The sequence below is a fragment of the Microtus ochrogaster genome, unplaced genomic scaffold (assembly GCF_000317375.1).
Source record: "Microtus ochrogaster isolate Prairie Vole_2 unplaced genomic scaffold, MicOch1.0 UNK73, whole genome shotgun sequence".
Classification (NCBI taxonomy): Eukaryota; Metazoa; Chordata; class Mammalia; order Rodentia; family Cricetidae; genus Microtus; species Microtus ochrogaster.
The window spans coordinates 334,160-355,156 of NW_004949171.1; the positions used below are offsets into that span (position 1 = coordinate 334,160).

The 20,997-nt window shown below is 38.3% G+C and overlaps 3 protein-coding genes across 3 annotated transcripts; 1 reads left to right on the top strand and 2 right to left on the bottom strand.

The window, feature by feature from the left end:
• Positions 1 to 8,897: 8,897 nt before the first annotated feature.
• LOC101994364 (olfactory receptor 51B2-like) lies at positions 8,898 to 9,830 on the bottom strand. The gene has a single exon (XM_005370157.1). It carries the CDS (start codon positions 9,828 to 9,830, stop codon positions 8,898 to 8,900), a length of 933 nt encoding a protein of 310 aa, XP_005370214.1.
• Positions 9,831 to 12,993: 3,163 nt separating this feature from the next.
• On the bottom strand, positions 12,994 to 18,649 carry LOC101993120 (putative inactive deoxyuridine 5'-triphosphate nucleotidohydrolase-like protein FLJ16323). Its single transcript, XM_013354824.2, is given in 12 exon segments — positions 12,994 to 13,331; positions 13,334 to 13,699; positions 13,702 to 13,776; positions 13,779 to 13,847; positions 13,850 to 14,058; positions 14,060 to 14,265; positions 14,297 to 14,442; positions 14,445 to 14,510; positions 14,513 to 14,583; positions 14,585 to 14,633; positions 14,636 to 14,926; positions 18,583 to 18,649. Coding segments are annotated over 12 exon segments (1,953 nt in total).
• Positions 18,650 to 19,788: 1,139 nt separating this feature from the next.
• Positions 19,789 to 20,742, top strand: LOC101994650 (olfactory receptor 51B6-like). Its single transcript, XM_005370158.2, has one exon. It carries the CDS (start codon positions 19,789 to 19,791, stop codon positions 20,740 to 20,742), a length of 954 nt encoding a protein of 317 aa, XP_005370215.1.
• The last annotated feature ends 255 nt before the right edge of the window (positions 20,743 to 20,997 follow it).

A 20,997-nucleotide genomic window follows, 5' to 3' on the forward strand; every position in this document is an offset into this window, starting at 1 on the left:
CCTGCTCAGTTACCACCTGCTCATCAGTACCACCTCCTTCACACATGCATGTCTTCCTGCTCAGTTTTGTGGCCTGATGACTTTAGCCAGAACTGTCAGTGAAATCTTGGTTTGGTATCATCTGGTGGAGCCTGGTGGTTTCAGCAGTGTGGACACAACCAGAAGAATGTCTTTCTCACCTGCTTGGCATAAGTAGTCATGATATCCTTCAGGGGAGGAAGTCTGTACTCTCTTTGTTTTGCAATAATCCCCGAAAACATAGCAGAATATTGTCATATTGGGAGGGTAGAATGTGAAAAAAATCAGAACATGGTTTGAGTTCAGGCCTTCACAAGTAATATGGCCTTAGACAGCTTAATAACTTTCAGTAGTCTGGAATTCTCCAGCCCAAATTAGGACAATAGTATACCACCCCTAGTGTTGAAACGTATACCTTGTGAGGCAGTATAGGACAATTTAGTGTAGATTAAGAAATTTCATTTTTTAATTTCATCATAATTTAAATACTACTCTGCGTCAGACCATGTACCTGATGGGAATTTTAGGTGGACCATCTTACGTAATTCTCACTAATGTTGAAGTGAGAATTGGCAACTCAGAATATTTAAGATGTTCAAATATTAGATAGTTTATATAGCGCTAGAAAATCAGTATTATTTTATATTATAGTATGTTATAAAATGATACGTAATATAGAATTGTATAGCAACTGTCTTCCCAGACACATTCTTCTACTTTGTGGAAGCTAGCCTCAGCTACCTGACATTAATTTTTTTTAATATTTATTTTTTTTAATTTCATTTTGCATTCCAACCACAGTTTTCCCTTCAACCCTTTCTCCCACCCCCTTTGCTTTCCACCCAGTCCATCTCCCATCCACTCCTCCAAACAGTTAAAAGCGCCCGTGGGTTATCAACAAAGTCTGACACATTAATTTGGGGCAGGACCAACTTCCCCCACTCCCTCTGCCCCGCATTAAGGCTGAGCATGGCTTGACAACTTAGGGAATGGGATCCAAGAAGCTAGCTAGCTCATGCACCAGGGATAGATCCTGGTCCTACTGCCAGGGGCCCCTCAGATGGTTCAAGCTTCACCACTGTCTCCCACATATGAAAAGACATTAATTCTTATAGTATATATTTTTGAGAAATGAAAAAGTAAGGATAATTGTAGGAGGAGATACAGGGGACAAAGAGAGATTGGATGAAAGAAGGGGAGGGATGAATAACCAAAATCCCAGGTATTAGTTTATCTCTTAGAAAACATCTACAAGAATGACGCCAGCTAAGACACTAAGCAATAGAGGAAAGGGGGCCCGAACTGGCCTTGCCCTGTAGTCAGATTGATGAATATCTTAAATGTTATCATAGAACCTTCATTCAGCAACTGATGGAAATAGAGGCAGAAACCAACAGTGGAGCACTGGGCTGAGCTCTCAAAGTCCAGTTGAAGAGTGGGAGGAGTGAGAATATGAGCAAAAAGGTCAAGACCATGTTGGGGACACCCCCTGAAACAGTTTACCTGAGCTAATGGGAGCTCACCAACTCCAGCTGTGCAAGGTCTGAATATGGGTGACAGTTGTCTGGCTGGGGCAGTCTGGGGCCACTGGAACTGGCACCAGAACTTATCCCTACTGCTTGTACTGAATTTTAGGAAACCTATTCTCTTTGGATGGATACCTTGCTCAGCCTAGATGTAGTAGGGAGGGCCTTGGACCTTCCACAAAGCAAAGTGCCTTACCCTCTCTGAGGAGTGGATGGGGGTGGGAGATAGGTGGAGGGGATGGGAGGAGGGAAGGGAAAAAAAAACGGAATTGATATGTAAAATAAAAGATAGTTTGTTTTCTTTTTAAAAATAAGATAAAATAAATTTAAAAAAAAAGAAGAGAGAAGCTATTTGATCAATCGTATGATAGAAAGAACCATCAGGGTACAGTAACAAATGCCTGCAAATGCCTGCCATGCAACAGAGGATTCTAAGGAAGGAAGCGTAAGTGCACAGAAGCTCAGATGTTGCCAACTGGGAGGCACCATGAGTCCATGAGTCCCATCTATTTGAAGCATGGCAAAGGTAAATTGTGGCACCACTAAACTGATGGGGACACAGACAATAAAGATATGCATAAGCATGACTGCTTCGCTAACTTAGACAATTTTTCTGCAGTTTAGATAGTGCTCCTGTCACAGTCTGAGGCTGAAGATCTCTTGGAGAGGCCAAGGCAGGAAAACTCTGATACCCAGTCTTTGCTTTAGTCATCTGGAGCATGGAAGGAGGGAGAGATGGGGTAGGGGACATAGGAAGGTACGGAACCTTGGCCAGGGACCCATTACTCTTAATATCTGCTTAGTCAAATTTAGACAAATGACCTGATGACTGTAGAGGAGTACAAATACTTTAATGATGGGTCTTATTCCCTTAATCATAGTCACAGAGACCCCAAACTCTAAAATAAAATCAGAAATATTTTATGCTATTCATAATCCCAGTGAATCATATCTTTATAATTCTTAAGCAGTAAAAGTAAGACTAGAAATGACAAAAATATTAAATTTTACCATATTTTCCAGAATTTAGACTCCTTTACCCTAAATGGCATTTAGTTCAGAATAAATACCTTAGGCTTAGAGAAACATTTTGTCAGAAACAAAATATAGAGTTGTGTAACCCAGTAATGATGGGTACATCCACAAAACAATTCCGATACCTGAAGCTCAGGAACAGTGTAGAATTGGGGGTGGGAAGATTTTGAGAGCCTGAGGATTGTAGGGTTTTCTGTAAGAATCTCTCTTCTAGTGATGTCAGAAGTCACATCCATGAAGTCTCACTGACATGACTGCCTAAACACTAACTAAACAAGCTAAAACCAACACAGACTCCGAAGGGGACTGGGAAAAGCTCATGAGGCAAGTATAGGCAACTGAGGAAAACTCTAAGCCCTCCTCCTTCTCCCATGGAGGTTCCCTGACCCATTCAACTTCTATCCATTTGTCATATAGAGGTCAGCAGGAACACAGAGCCCCATTTGAACTATAATGAATAAACTGGATTTTCTGCTCTTTCCCCTGACCAGTGATCATATGTAGCTTGGACTACATACTAATTCCTATGGATAAATCCTCCTCAGCTGCACATTATATGCTTTTCAGTAGAATACTTAGTCCACTTAAGTTACCTGTATATGTTCCAATCTCTTCATAATAATGCAAAGAAACTTGAAGGTTCTCATGGGAACCAAAAACTGTGAAAGTCTTAGTATAAAGTTTGGAAAGAATAATACAGGAAAAAATACAATCACCTTTATCCTACCATTGTATCCTAAATTCATAGGAGGCTGTAAGTTCTCTTTTGTTTTACTATACTTTGCTGTCATTGTTGAGATAAAGATTAATATATCATGTTAGTAGCCTACTCTAATTCATTTTTCACATTTTATTTCTTGCTCCTCATCTTTCAGCAATGCATCTAAATGCAGCTGTTTAGCAAAGATAACATTTCGGTGCTGATGCAGAGAGGCCTGATTGGACTATCGGAGGAGATAATGAATCCAGCAGGAGAATCTGTCAGAAGTTTGATAAAAGAGTGCTTTGGGAGGGTGTCTCAAAAGAGATAGACTGAAGAAAAGAGGATGAAAAACATAATGCTGTCAAGAAATAAGTGATTTAAATAAAGCAAAAAGAAAGATTCAAATTTAAAATGAGACTGTTGAGCTAATCTAGCCAAGAAAATATTTCAGGCACGGCTATAAAGGAAAGGTTGGGCAGTGACACTGACTGAAAATAATTGGGAAATGGGAAACAGCTGCTACTCTTATACATGGAATACCTAGAGCAATTAACTACTGCCAAAATTTGGAACTCTACTGAATTGCAAAAGCACTATGCTGGGTGGAAGAAAATAATCTCAAAGAATTACAACCTAACTAGTTCTGTAGTGTCACAAAGTTGAAAATATCAGGAATAGTGGTGACTTCTGTTACAGGACCCTTCCCTGGGTGTGTCACTGAACAATAGCAAATGGGGTTTAACTTGCAGTTGTGTCCATTTATAGTCCATTTTATAGTGTGCTACTCAAGAAAGAAACAAACAAAGATAAAAGACTGAGAAGAAAACAGGTACAACACCAATGGCCTTGTTTCATGGCAGGGAAACAGATGTCTAGAGAATGTCGCATGTCTACAAATGTCCACTCTCACTATCTACACACCATTGAGTGACTGGTGTGCAATCATGACAGAGACCATAAAGGAGAGAGGAAGAACAAGACTCAGAGAAGGGAGCTCTTTAGATGTTTAATTCATTGTTCAGATATGTGGGTGTAAAAGAAAATTTTCAGATTTCAAGAGGCTAGAAAGGAATCACAGAGTCTTTGTAACCAGGTTTAATTTGCCAAGTGTCTCAGTGCCTCAGCATCATGAAACAACTGTGAAATTGTAGGGTTTCTGGTGGCTGTGTGTCTTTTCAAGATTCTTTTGACCTTTATGTCATCACAACCATGAACTAAATGCAAAGCCTTTGAAAGAACTGATACATGATAATTTCCACTTCTATAAAAAAAAAGTCTATCCTGAGTTCAACACAGCAGCCCTAGCCCATCATACAAATAATTTTTATTTTAAAAATACAGTATTATTTTAGGGTTATCCCTAAGAAGACTTTAAGCAGATGGAAAAACAATTCATGACATGAGAGAATCAAGCATTCTGTCTTCCCGGATAGTTGGAATGCAACTCTAGTCATAACTAACAAAAGAACCCCTGTTTGAGGAACTTGCATCTGGGTGATGAGTGTCAGCATGAGGATGAAGACTGAGACACTTGTCTGAAAGATGTTCCTGTTGGGAAGAACACTGTGCAATAACTGTCTTTACAGGTGATGATATCTATGAGTGGACACTGGATTAACAGTTCAAAAGTGTTTCAAATTAATACATTATTTTTTAAGGATGGACTATGAGTTTCACTTGAAAGTTTAATGTGTAAAGGCAGATTTACAGAAATTAATTTTCAGTAGTCAACCTGTTTTGTCATTGATTTGTCAACTACTCTGTAAGAGTCAAAGCAGAGTTTGCTATTAGATCGAATCTCCTAGGAATCTCAAAAGTTATACCCTTGAAGTCTCACCAATATGATTCCCTAAACATGAGCTGACTAAGGAAAACAATTATTGACATATAATCACTGATAGGGGAAATCTCACAAGGCCTCAACCACATACAAAGAACGAAGGAGTAATGACCATAGGAAAATTAACCTTCCTCAAGGAAGAGCGCAGCAATTGAACAGCCAACATCAATTGGTCATCCCTGAAAACATACATACAAGTAATATTATATAGGCTTAACAGATTGTATTTAGGAACATATATATGTATGTGTATATAATATATATATATATATACACATGTAACAACAATTCATGTAAAAAGAGGTCACAGATTTGAAAGAGAGAAAGGGGGTATATAGGAGGGCTGAAGGGTGGAAAGGGAAGATGGAAATGATGTAACTATAGTATAATCTCCAAATAATAGAAATAATTTTTCAAAACTGGGATGACTGGTGGACTCTGAGAATTGGAGTATTGCTGCTGCCCTCAATTTAAAAGCATTGTGAACTTACCATGCCCTGGTGTAGAGTTTCACAGTCATATAGACAGCCCTGGTTAAACCTGTTATATCTCAAACAAAACAAAAACATAAATATAAGAAGGGGGCTTGTTGGGAAGGGAGAAGATTTATGTGAGAGGAACACAAAAGAGACAAGAGTAATCAGAGTGCCTTGCATACATGTATAAAAATGTCAGGCATAAATTTAACAACTAACGAAAGAATGAAGAAAAAAATCTATCCAGAATAATAAAAAAGTCAATAAACTGCAAAACTATATCAGCTCCCTCATTGTCATATGAATAAATATGTACCTCAACAAAGCTATTTCTTTCCATTCAATTTTGCATTTTTAAATGAGTGAAATTTTCAAAAAAGTAAATAAAATTTTTTTCAAAGAAGTTAACACTTTAAAAATAGAGTACAGGATTAGAGATTGCATTATTCTCCTCACTAAATCATGTGTACATTGATAGACATAGACATGTGCATACATGTCTATATATATTAGTATATATCTTAGATCTTAAAGATAGCTTGTTTATGTCCTTTTAACTATTTGAATGGGGTTGTTATTTCCACATATCAAAAAAAAGGAATGAAGTATGGAATTTTTGCATTCCCTAAGCTCCTATAAACAGTGCATTCAGATACTAAGTACATCTCTGAACTGTCCATTAATTTCCCACTCCATTTTTCTAAGCTGTGTTACCTTTTGCTCAGTCTCCTCTGATCACCGCTACCATGACCACCTTCCTCTTACTTTCCTCAAATCCATTTTATTGTCAACACTCAAGAGATTTGAAAACACAAGTGAATCTATATTATTTCTCTCAATAGCTTTCTGTGATGATTCTGTAATCCAGCCAACCCAAAGCTTTGCATAGAATACTTCACTCTTAGAATGAGCTTGACTCTGCTGAAGGAACACATGCATAGCAAACTTTACTCTCACCTCAAGCCAGAGTGTGCCCTCTTCTGAGACTCACAGTCTTTTTTATTACAGTGAATGTCAGTGAAACTTCCATGAAAATAAGCATATGAAGACTGACTTGAATTGCTTACACTTCTCCAAATACAAACTTATTTTAACATAAGATGTGCAAAACTATATGCAATAGTGTAAGAATGGTTTACTATAAGCCTGGGCTCAGGAAACACACCTTAAGGCCAAGCTCCAGGATCTCACAAAGTAACTGCTAATATGCATATACATACATACATTTGATTTCAAAATAGGATGGAATATTTATGATATAGTTAAAAAATGAGAGACATTAAATAATAAACTTATACAAATCAGTTTTAAAGGGGAGAAATAATAAGAGCTATAATCAGTAAAATGTCTAAAGTAAGATTTTCTTTTGATTAAAACAAACTTAATTATTGAAGGGTAAAGAAGAGAGAAATTAGAGATAGGGCACAGATGACAGGAGAAATATATCCTATAGATATAGAATATATCTATGCCACAGTGCAGTATACAACTGTAATAAGCAGTTCGTTTTATGTTATCAGGTAATTAAGAGCAACATTTGGAATGGGCACAATACAAGAAAATGATCAACATGAATATGATAATTACTCTGACTTCATCAAAGCATGGATCAAAATATCACACAGTATCCCATGAATTTGTACAGTTATCATCTACAAGTTAAAAATAAATAAAAGTCAAATTGACTACACAAAACTAAAATATCAGGTTATATTTCACTTATCATATATACCAAAATTTTTGTTCAAATATTTAGAAACATAGATGTAAAATGATAAAGAACAGCAAAATTAGTTTGAAAAAGTTTATTGGCATAAATGTTAATTTTTTTATATATCTTTTTTTGTTTTGTTTTGTTTTGTTTTGTTTTTTTTTCAAAACAGGTCTTCTTCTTTGTAGATCTGGAGCTTGTCCTGGACCTAGCTCTTGTAAATCAGGCTGACCTCAAACTTAGAGATCTACCTACCTCTGTCTCCTTAGTGCTGGGATTAAAGGCATGTGCCACCACTGCCCAGCTTGCTTTTTTTAAAAAAAAAAAAATTCTTTAAAATTTGTGTATTTTTTTTTAATTTTCTAAAAGATAACTTTGCAAAGCAAAACTAGTAATAATATATTTAGGTCATAACCTATGTAAAGGTACGGTCTTTGTCATCTCAAAGGTGGGAAAGAGGACTAAGAAATATTTCACTGTAAGGTTTGCATTATACCATCTATGTAATTAAATAGTGTTATTTATAAAACAGACTAATAAATTCTAGGGAAGAAATAAAATATTTAAATAAGCACAAGTTGGAAGTCACTGGAAGAATTTAAATGAAAAAACTGAAACATCCCAAAAGTATAGACATAGAGAAGTCATGGCACTGTGTAAGGAATCCGGCAGAGATGCTGACTATACAGTGCCTGTGTGATGAGCATGGAGTGTTTTGAGAAACAGTGGCCCAGAGGGACTTTGTTGTGAAGAACTTCCTAGATTAAATAAGAGGAGCTTTTCTTAAATTCATTCTTTGTGTTTAAAAATAATGGAGAATAGATTTTATTCAATCATATTCACAGAATACGATATAAAATGATCAAATGAAATGAAATATTAATGAATGAATGTGGGGACAATGCATGGTAAAGGTTTACCAATGGCTATTGAATCATTTCAAAAGAAAATACTACCTTGAGATAGAGCAGTTAAAGTAGAATCCACTGGATTTCAATCCTCATGGTCAAACTGATATTTATATAGTCACCAAATATATTAAGAGTTGTCACTTTCTGTGACTGACCCAGAATGAACATTTGTCTTTTTCTGGAATCTCTTAATAGATACATGATCTGAAAGGTCCCATAGTTTCTGTTCATAGAGTATTTAGCTATGTCCTTCATCTCCCAATTTAGTGATGTTTTACTTCCCTACTTTCCATTTTTCTATTCTTCTCTCAAGATAGATGGAGGAATGGATAGGCAGATAGGCAGATAGATAGGTAGATAGATAGATAGATAGATAGATAGATAGATAGATAGATAGATAGATAGAAGATAGATAGATAGATAGATAGATAGATAGATAGATAGATAGATAGATAGATAGATAGATAGATAGATTTTGGTATCTATATAATACATACTTTCTAAATAAATAGCCATATATATTCATTGCTTAGGCTAACTTGTACCTTTATGTAATAATTTACTCCTTAATGCTGATAAAGAAGCAAGGTGGATATAAAGTCAGGATTTCTTTCAATACATAGGAAGTTGTGAATATCCCAAATTCTCTCAGTTCTGATTTAGTAATTCACATCATCTTACACAGACAGTAGACGGAGGATGCTCTTCTGAATCTGCTTGGTCTTGATGCTGTAAATGATGGGGTTCATAAATGGAGGAAAGAGAAAGTAGACATAGCTCATGGTTATATGCACCACACGCGGGGCATGCTTTCCAAACCTGTGGATGAAGGTCAGACCAATCACAGTGATGTAAAAGACCAGGACACAGCTAATGTGGGAGATGCAGGTGTTGAGAGCCTTTGCTCTGTCCTCTCCAGAGGCGATGCCCATAACAGTCTTCAGAATGAGGACATAGGAAAAGAAAATAATCAGTGCATCGAGAAAAAAAGTCAAGGCAACCAAAACAACTGGGTACACACGGTTAAAGGTAATGTCAGCACATGCAAGCTTCATGACATCTTGGTGGAGGCAGAAGGCGTGAGAAAGAACATGAGAACGGCAGTATGGGAACCAAAAGAGAGGCAGAATTGGGGGCACAAGAGATAAAAAGCCCCTCAGCATTACCCCGAGTCCTATCTTTATAACCCTGGAATTAGTAAGGATAGAGTTGTAATGCAGAGGTGTGCAAATGGCAACAAAGCGGTCATAAGACATGGCAAGCAAGATCCCTGACTCCACAATGGAAAGGGAGTGAATGATGTAGGCCTGTAAGAAACAGGCCCCATGTCTTATCTCTCTCTGATTCAACCATAAGACTGCCATTACAGTCGGCATTGTAGTTAGCGTAACTGTGAGGTCTGTGCCTGCCAGCATAGCAAGAAAATAGTACATGGGTTCATGAAGTTTGAGGTCATCCTTGATGAGGTAGAGGAGTGTGCCATTGCCCAGAATTACAGAGATATAAATGGCAAAGAAGGGGATGGAGATCCAAGGGTGAGCTGCTTCCAGTCCTGGGAAGCCAGTCAGCAGAAACGGGCCAGCACTGATATTGGGCCACATAGTGTGCATACTATGCAACTCAAAGCACAGCTTCTTTTCTCTAGTGATTGTCTTTCCTTCTCTCTGCCTGCAAATGTTTCATGGCAGCCTCAATCACAGTATTCACAACCAGCAATAAATGCATGATGTGTATTAAACCATGTCTTTTATAGTATCATGCACTGTCGGGTGTATATATAAAATGTTTCAGTGGTTATTAAGCAAAGATGACCAATATATCTTTATGGATACTAATTTTCCCTAGGTGGAATGATGTTTGCTTTGTTTGCAAAAGCAAATATTTTTTACTATATTTAAAATTGAATTTCATTTTATATTTCACAATTACAAAAAGGACCTTTGATTTTGTAATTAAATTGTAATATTTTCTCAAATTCTCCCCAAAGCCAGGAGCCCTTTATGGAAATAAAGGGACATGACAGATAATGCTAAATGTATTCTAAAAACATTTTGCATTTTTCTAAAGTCCATCCATGATCCCCTCATGAGAAGCTCCACATCTATCATGACATTCTTGATGAAATTAAAAGTCTGGCACCCAAAGAGAGCGGTGCCCAACTATGGATGAAAATTTGCCTATTCTCCTGACTGCATGTCACAGGTGTAGGAGAGGAGTTGTCTCTTGTTTTTACCCCTGGCACTCACCAACCCCACAGTCTTGTTGTTGTGTAGGTACCTGCTCCTCCCCAGTCCAGACAGGTTCTTCTGAGACACTGTTGCAGAACAAGGCTAGAAAGACACACATGATGAAATCACCTCCCCAGAGTCTTTTATTTCAAGATGTTCAGGGGAACCAGAAATCTTTCCTCTTTTCTGGGCCACCTCATTAATGTTCTTTAGTGTTTCAGACATATCCCTCAGGGTATATGAAGAAACCAGAAAACACAGAAACCTACTAACATAGATGATGCACCCAAGTAGCTCAGGATCAGGATCTCATAAATACAAACATGTCCTTCCTTCCACCTTTCCCAATGGCCAAAAGGATACTAGTTGCTCTTAGAACATGGCCCTCTTTTGATCCTGTTGTTTATAACCCCAAATGCATTTGTCTTCCCTGCTCTCTTGGGGAAAATCAATTCTGATCCACAAGAAACTCACTGGATATTCCAACTCCAAGTGAACTGTGAAAGTTGTGTGGCTCACATTTTTCTTAATATCAATTTGTTTATATTTACATATTTGTCCATTTTGGGTCAGATTCAGAGCAATGGATGTGCTCTTTTTATTAGCAAGACATTACCTTCATAATGTAGTAGAAACATTTACTATAAATTTACATAGAAGTATCATTGCTACATTTATGTAGTATGCTAGAAAGAATATATGGAAAATATCTCTGGAATCAAAAAATACTTTGAAAAAAATAGAATAATTTGAATGATGAAAAATTAGAAATATGGACAACATTGTCTCAATTCAGAAAGAGAAATCCACCTGATACAGAACAAGATAAAATGTGATGAATTTAAACAAATAAATCCATACTGGCTATATTAAGGAATCGTATTATTAGAAAGAATGAGATAAAGCAAATTCTGACCACACACCTTATAAATCATGTATGGAGTTTTGACATTACAGAGACTGTAAAATAAGGATTAGCATATATATTTACAATCATATAATTATAATTTAAAGTCATCTTGAATGTAGTAAAAGGGGAGGATAAAAATACCAAGATACATTAAAACATGGGATAAATTGTTTTGGCCAGATTATGACTAAGTGTTATCAGTGTGGCATGGGTGGCCAAGCGTGAGTTCCATGACTTAGAGAGATTAGAAGTGGGTGATGAAAGGTGGAAGGTGGATGGAAAATCACAGTAAAGAGAACATCTTCACAGGCTATAACTGTGTACTTCGCTAAATATTGAGGGGTTGAACCCATCTGTAAACAGCACCCTATCCTGAAGTGAAATATGACACGGTGCAGCCTTTCTATCTCCTCCTAGGCCTCTGCTGACCCATGCCATACCTAGACCAGCCATCTGCCTACAGAGCAGAAGAATGGATAAGTTTCACCTGCCTTTCTAGTAATCATTAATGGAAAAACACAAAAGTTTGCTAGTTTTAGTCTTTGCAACATGGTTCAACCTTGTGTTTTTAAGGTTCATTGATGCTGTAGTACAGATGACAGATGTGGAGTTTATAGCGAGGGGAGCCTGGATACCTCAAAGTATCTGTAGATATTTGAGCAGTTTATGGCTTGGCATCATTACTGATATGCTGATGTAAGCATCCAGTGTATGTTTTTGATAAGCACACAATCGATATTCTTTTTGCTAAAAGGGTCTGCAGGGTGTGCTCAGAATGTACATTAGTAGATGCCTCTGAGCTGATTTTTAAAGTGTTCTATTTTTACACCTCAGTGGTGAGAGTGCAATCTTTCCATCCTGACCACCACTTTATGTTATTGCCGTGTTTACACATAACCCATCCACACTGATAAATGCATTTATTAGAATGGCTTCTGGGCAATGGTCTGACTAGTACACAATGGCTGTATACCAATGGAACGTTCAATAATGCAGTGACTGTTTAGTCCATGGGGTTGGATGTGTTAGCTGGTCTTCAGTATATATCAGAACCTCAAAGAAGTAGGCTCTAATGCCAGTGAAGGAATGAGTTCACCAGCCAGAACAAGAGAGCAAGCGTCCTTGTCCTTTATATAAGCTACCAGCAAAAGATGTGGCTCAGATTAAAGGTGAGTCTTCCCACCTCAGAAGAGCTGGACCTTCCAATTTCAAATGGTTTAATTAAGAAAAAAATTACTCACAGACATACTCAGATGCTTAGAACTTAGCTAGTTACAGATGTAGTCAAGTTGACAACCAAAAACAGCCATCAAGAGTCTACCCCTTGTTAACTTGACACACACTCATATCTCCTTATGTTATGATTAATATTCAAATGAAAATAATAACCAGGTCATAGCTATGCCCATCGTGATATAACTATCCTTTGAACAGCTGTAAATGCATTATAATTTTTAGAGTAGGTGACACTGTACCCTGGCAGGCATTCTTTTAGTATCCCATACTTAAATGTGATAATCATTGGTATTCTCTTAATTGATGATACACAATATGATAAAGAAATCTAGTTAAAGAAAACACAAGCATATTTACAAGCACATTCTTAACAAAATATGACAGAAACACTCATGTCAATTAAAATCTTCGTTTCTGCAACTGGTCACGTGGCCTTCATTGGAATGTATAACTACCCCCAGCTACTACCCATTTTGTTCTACCTGAGTCCTCTCCAAGCACTTCAGCAGGTCTTGGCACTTATTCTGGAGGAGTGACCTATGCCTTCATTCCAAATGAGTCTGTGCCGCTTATCATCCTGTGTGGATTAGACTGTTATAGTTTCCCATTCACTTTAATCACAAGACATGGTAGCAATAACAATTGCCCTAAAGGCTATCCTACACTCCAGATGCAATCCTTCTCACCTCCATTGTGGAGAACCAGTCCAGTTTCCCCTTGGTATTCTGGATCCATAACCCTCCTAGCACTGTTGTGCCTTTCGTTGTCTGTAGGCCTGAGGACATCAAGAACCTGAAGTGGTCAGGGGGAAGTCTGAGATTCAAATTCAATAGCATGTTTGTTGTATACCTTGGCAAGAGTGTTTCCTATTCTGGAACCAAAACTTCTAGACCATCAGAACTTAATATTACTAGAACAGGAGGCAAAATTTTTCATAGTCATTCAGTAAGATGATAGTGAATGGACCTATCCCCTTGGTTTCTTTCCTTGATTCTTGGACCATGAATCCTGGCTATAGGAGAAACTATACCATATATTGGATACTGATTCAAAGCATATACTGCCTCCTGGAGAACCTTGCCCCAGCCCATCAGGCTGCTGCCACTAATTGGAGCTGTAACTGCATCTTCAAAAAGCCATTCTATCTTTCTGTCAAGCCAGCTGCTTCAGGATGATGGGGAAATGGTAAGGTCAGTGAATTCTATGATTGTGGGCTCACTGCCACACTTCCCTGACTATGAAGTGAGTTCCTAGTCAGAAGCAATACTGTGTGGGAAACCATGATGGTGGACAAGGCACTCTATAAGTCCATGTATGATGATTTTGTCAGAAGCACTGTGTGCAGGAAAGGCAAATTCATAACCAGAGTAACCATCTGCTCCAGAAACGACAAAGCACTGTCCTCTCCATGGAGGAAGCAGTACAATGTAGTCAGCATGCTACTAGGTCAATGACTGGTCACCCAGGGAACAGTGCTATACCTGGGCTCTGTGTTGGTCTCTGCTGTTGGCAGATATGGCACTCAGTGGCAGCTGTAGCCAGGTCAGCTTTGTTGAGTAGAAGTTCATGTTTTCGAAACCATGCATAATCCCTATCTCTGCCACCGTGGCCATTTTGTTCATGAGCCATTTGGGCAACAATAGGGATGACTGCAGAACGAGACTGACTGTCCACAGAACAAGTCCACAGAACAAGGACTTGCTTGGGAACAATCACGGATGTAACACTTCCATTTGATAATGTATTTATACTCTGCATTTTCTATTTTATGATTTGGTGGATTAGATGACATACAGCTCATGATGAACAGGTCAGGTAGCATGGTCACTTGGTGGCACAATGCCAAAATTCAGTGTCCACTAAGGCCTAATAGCAGGACAACAGCTATCTCTCAAAGGTAAAATAGTTATCTACAGTGATTGTGTTCCCTTGTTCCAAAATCCCAAAGGTCTCTTTTGTGATTCAACTATGGATGTCTGCCAAAGACTCAGCGTCCCTATCTGCCACTGATATCTCAAGTGCCATTGAGTCTACTGGATATGTGGTCCAAGCCGTATAACTACCTGCATAGGAGCATGGGCCTGTTAAAAAGACTTCTGTTTCTGGCCCTAATTAAAGCTAGTAGCTTTCTGAGTCGCTTGGTCTATGGGCCAGAGTAACACATCCAAGCGAGGAATGTGCTGTTTCCAGAATCCTAATAGGCTCACTGAATTTTGTGCTTCTTTCTTGGTGGTAGGAAGGGCAAGGGGTAATATCTTAAACTTGATCTTAAAAGGAATATCTCTGCATGCCCCAATCCTCTGGTCTAAGAATTTCATTGAGATAGAAGCCCCTTGAGTTGGTGAGCAATGCAGGTGGGAGGCAGATTGGGAGTGTGTTATAATAATCAGAATTCATATTATAACTGTATGAAATTGTTAAGAACAAGCTCAATAAAAGTAAAATTAAGAACATTAAATTTTGATCATTTGTTTAATACAGGATCTATGATACAGCTCTATAAGCATACATTCCTGTGAATCCCAGGAATTTGGAGGAAAACAGTGATCTTTGCATGTATTATAGAATAATAAAGTTCAGTTGTCAGTTCATCTGTGAAAGGCGGAGCTAAACTTAGATAGGGGTGTGTGTATGAAAAGTCTTTGAAAATGGCCTTCAATTCCATTTTTCTTGTTATTTTGAGACAGAGTCTCTCTATGTAATCCATTCTACATTGGCCAATAATTTGCTGTCTATCCCAAACTGGTCCTAAAGTCATGATCCTACTTCACCAGTTAATAAGTGCTGTTAATAAGTGGGATTCTGAGATGTTCTGGGATGTTCAGCTACACAGGATATGAACATACTGCCGCTGCTAATATCAGAATGGTTTGGCTAGATTTTTCTTTAGTCAAAGTTACTCTTTCCATCCTTAGACTATGGTCAATATCTAGCTTCCAACTCTTCTCTCACATTGGATACTGTTCTCAGTATTATGACCTCCTGGGTCTAGGAACTCACATTTTCTAATTGGGTGAGGAGGATTTTTAAATGTCTGGCCATTTAAACCCAGAGTGTTGTAGTGATGTGGGAGAATGGTCTGTATTTTGTTAATTATATTTTAAACAAATGCTGATTGGTCAGTAGCCAGGCAGGAAGTATAGGTGGGACAACCAGACAAAAAGTAGAGGCAGGTAAATTTGAACAGGAAAATTCTGAGAAGAAGGAAGCCCATTTCTCAGGAGTCCTGGCCTAGTCACAAGACATGACTGCCTCACTAAAAAGAATACCTAGCCATGTGGCTAACATATACTAGAATAATGGGCTAATATAAGTTATAAGAGTTAATAAGAAGCCTAAGCTAATGGACCAATCAGTTTACAACTAATTTAGACCTCTGTGTGATTTCTTTGGGACTTAACAACTGCAGGAACCAGGCAGGACAGAAAACTCAGTCAACATTGTAATATGTCTGGTTGGGTAATACTTATATGTACCTCCAAGGCTTTGGCAGCCTATATCTCAGTTACATTTCTTCTTCTAATAATTCCACTACTTTTGTACTTTAATATACATATTTCTTTAATAAACACTATTTGGCTCAAACTGTCTCATTTGCATATACTTCTAAAGAAATCAGCCTATAACAGGAATATAATGTGTCAGACGGCTTGGTCATCTGTGAATGTGTAAGTTTGGTACCATAACAATAGTAAAAAATATCTCTGTAGGGTATTACAACAAGGTGACTCTTATTTCAACAAAAGTGATCCCTTATTCTCCTTTAATATGAATGTATTTCCCATTTCAGAGGGAAGGATTTGGATTTCTTAAAGACAAAAGGAAATAGATTTTCCAAAAGCTTTACCACAGTCTAGATTCCTAACTGTTCTGTTTGTATTTCTGCATCGTAACAGAAATAAGTCATCCACCTATCAATAGGAAGCAAATCAACACTAGAACACAGAGAGAAATGTGAGAGACTGCTAATAAGTTATCATACCTCCAAGGTCCAGCATCTACACAAGGGAGGAAGAGACAGGAGGAAGGAGCTAGATGGGAAAGGTGGGAGGGCAGTGAAGGAGAGGCAGTGAACAGTCAAATTACAAGTGGTCCCTGAGGAGGTGTTTCTAAAATAAATATCCCTGCCAGACAGGCTTTTGTGTGGTCTCTGAAATAAACAGAAACTCACAAGTTGTGACCAAATGTTTCTCAAAGCTAAATATCTGAAGTTCTGACAATGTCACCAAAGAATGGACAAGGTCAAAAATCTCAGGTCAGTGAAGGTACGTAAGAAACTTTTTCTCTGAGGTCTTACTGCAAACACCAGGGCATGGGGGAAATTGCTTCTCTGTTCGAGAAAAACAATAATAGTACCTGCCAAGGATCTATGAGAAAGAGTAGCGTTCTAAAAATATTTCAATACCTTTACACTGGGAATGACAATGTTTCTAGAAAAAATGTACCAGTCAGTCTATGTGGTTCAGTGATCTGATAAAATGCTTAAAGCCGGAGATGTAAGATGATGGTGGAAACAGTTTGCATGTATAGGGAAGCTAATTCATCAAGGATTCTTAAGCAGGACACAAGCTGTATTCTGGGTACTAGGTTATTTATAAAATATTTAGAGATTTCCTATGGTGGAAAGGACGAAGTGCTTGTGACAGAGGAAAGAGCTCCAGGCCCAAAGGGAGGCAAGCAGACTAAAGGGAGGCTGAAGTGCATGTGAACCATCCGTCCATGCCTGAGATGTCTCTAGGGCTCTGTGAGGACTCCTCATTTACATGGAAGAGTTTGAAGCTTCTCATCAACAAAACAATCCCACTCTGAAGCAGAGACCTTGGAAAAGGGTGAGTAACTGGAGCATGAGGAAAAATCTTGGACTTATTCACAACTCCTCCACCCCGCCGAGATCTCACAGATAAGCCCATGTACCACAGAGACAGCTCTGAGGGCAGTGAACAGAAGAGCTCAGTGCTTGAGTTGACTGAGAAAGGCCCCAAGCTGGCTTGTACTGTGAAAGAGCCTCCTATGTCTCGAGCCTGCATGATCCATGTGAATAAAAAGGACTCTGATATTCAATTATTAAGTCTCCTCCCTTCATTACCTGTATGAACCTGTTATGTGATAGACACAGACCTGTGTATGTCTCCTACATAATGAAGTGAGGGTATGTGGTGTTGCAGTTGGTTGAGAGAGGTGAAAACTGGAATTCTTCATTCCCTGCATTTATGTCTTTGCATTATTTTCCCTTTTCCATCCTGTCTCTTATTTCTTTTTTATTTTTCCTTGTTTGTTCTTCTATTGGATGCTTGTGTAGTAAGAAGTTCTATTGTATTATACCCAATTATGATAAACTTGAAGTTTGCAAAATAATGTAAATATTTCAATGCAAAAGCCCTATAACTGTATAGATAATAGATCCAATAACTAATAACTTCTGTACATGTGTAGGTGCACGTATATCCAATCACGATATTCTGGAATCAAGTACATAGAAGTTTTCTTCACCAATCTTGCATCTTTAGTCATCCATAAGCCATGTACTTCTGAGTCTTTCCTTCGCAGGAAGTGGATGCTTCTGTCTCTAAGTATGGAAGGCCCTGTCTCCCCTGACTTCTCCCAGCCTGAACCTCACAGGATTGATGTTATGTTCAGCAATGTCGGAATTTCCCACCCACCCCTTTCCAATTCACCGTGCCAGCTGGGCACATTATCTTCTGCTCAAATGAAGGAAAGTGTAGCATTTTTTTCTTAAATTCAAACCTTCCCTAGTTGTCTTATTTTCCCCATCACTTCATAAGAAAATAGGATCACTTGATAAATCTTAGGATAAATGCAACAGATGTGTTTTCTGTAATTTTTGTAATAACAAAAATTTAAAGCATTCTCTTTACCAGTTCTGTCTTTTTTGTGCATAGTGTCAAAAGCATGATGAAGACAAAAAAATATTAGCATGCTTTATTAAATGACAACCCAAAGACTCGAGTGGCTCCCCAAGTTCACTACTGTTAAGAAACAGCAGTCGTAGATCAGCAATAAAGCTGTGAAGAGTGCAGCTCGGTGATCTTGGCATTACGAATGTGAGTTACATGAGTGATGTCTAAAAGCGCACTAAGATATGGTTTGTGCAGCAAGTGAGATGCACAGCACCCACGCCATGCAAGAGAAGGTGGCCACATTCTCTCTGGCTGGTGCCAGAAGATGATTGCCTGCTTCCAATGCTACCTTAGAGCTCTGAATCATGAAGCCTTCTCAATTGATTTGAATCCCATCAGACTCTTTAGTTATTAAAGCATAATCCATGTGACCAATTCTAAATATCAATTTCTAATCATTTTCTCCGAATATCTGACAATTAATTTCTAATTTGCTTCTCCAAATATCTGACATGTAAGAGTCATTTTTCTAGAGTTTTTACCGAATAGTGCCTTCAAGTGACTATATTAGACTTACTCTTATTGTTTATTTTTATATGGTTATTACAAAACTCTGAATTTTTATTGTTTATTTTATGTGCATATTATAAAACTTTGAAATTTTTAAAATAAATCATGAAAAACTAAAGTATTACACCGGTCAATAACATGGAGGCTCATTTGTTTTGGAGAGACACACGTACAAGTCAGTCTTATATCATTTTTCAACCTTCCAAACATCTCTAGACATTTATCATGTATCAATTAATTAAAGACAAATCCCTAAAATTAAGCATTTTATTTTGCTTACTTAGCATTTTTATATTATTGTGCAATCAGATATCTACACCTGGTCTTCAAACAACACTTAGATGCTTTCTGACATTCTACTCTCCATTTACTCTGGGAAATCTTTGGATCTATTCTAAATACCAGCATTCAGGATGAGGAATACCATGGCAAAAGCCCTGTAAGTATCAATACTTTTAAAGCACTACTCAACTAACTCAACTGTAGTGATTTCTTTCTTTGTTTTATGTGGAATACAGGATTTACCAAGATTTCATCTAAGTAGTTTATCTCTAATGCACACCCAAAAATCTTACATATGGTGAGCTCTGAATAAAGTAGAGCTGCTCTTGATATATCCTTTTTCCCTATACCTAGAAAGCTCCCAGGAATGAATGAATTACCATTGCTGTTGGAAAGAAGGACCCTTAAACATCCATACAGCATGTAGCATCCTCAAGGGGCAAGCCCTAAAGAACTGGATTTATTTGGACACTTTTGCTCTGCAATGCCCACAATGTGGCTCAACACCTCCTCCTCCCCATTCCTGCTCACAGGCTTTCCAGGTCTGGAGAAGGCCCATCACCTGATCTCTCTCCCATTACTGATGGCCTATATCTCCATACTGCTTGGCAATGGCACCCTTCTTTTTCTCATTAAGGATGACCACAACCTCCATGAGCCCATGTACTATTTCTTAGGTATGCTGGCAGCTACAGATCTTGGAGTAACATTGACCACCATGCCCACAGTGCTGGGTGTACTGTGGTTAAATCACAGGGAGATTGGCCCTGCAGCCTGCTTCTCTCAGGCCTACTTTATCCACACTCTCTCTATTGTGGAGTCAGGGGTCTTGCTTGCCATGGCCTATGACCGTTTCATTGCCATTCGCAACCCATTAAGATACACCACCATCCTTACTGACACTAAGGTAATACAGATTGGAGTGGGTGTATTTATTAGGGCTAGTCTATCAATCATGCCAATAATCATTCGCCTGCACTGGTTTCCCTACTGTCGATCCCATGTACTCTCTCATGCTTTCTGTTTACACCAAGATGTCATCAAGTTAGCCTGTGCTGACATCACATTCAATCGTCTCTATCCAGTTGTGGTTGTATTTGCAATGGTCCTGCTAGATTTCCTGATCATCTTCTTCTCCTACGTTTTAATTCTCAAGACTGTCATGGGCATTGCCTCTACAGACGAGCGGGCCAAGGCCCTCAACACATGTGTCTCTCATATCTGCTGCATCCTGGTCTTCTATGTCACTGTGGTTGGTCTGACCTTTATTCACAGGTTTGGGAAGCATGTGCCTCATGTGGTCCACATCACAATGAGCTACATCTACTTCCTTTTTCCCCCTTTTATGAACCCTGTCATCTATAGCATTAAGACCAGACAGATTCAGAGTGGTTTACTTCGCTTATTCTTCCTTCCTTGTTCTAGAACACGACTTTGACTAACAGATCTTGGAATGTGGAAATAGTGACGACATTGGAGGCATAAGCACTCTCACAAAATATTTTAGTAGAAATCTACTAAGGCCTCTGCCATTTGATTGCTGTTTACTGCTGATTTGATATGATGCATCCACAATACTAAATGCTATGTCAAGTGATCACTGTGATGTTAACTATTTTCCTAAAGTGGTTTATACCATTTGTTGAACTTTTGACACAAGATATGCACATACATAGATGACCTTTGAAACTGA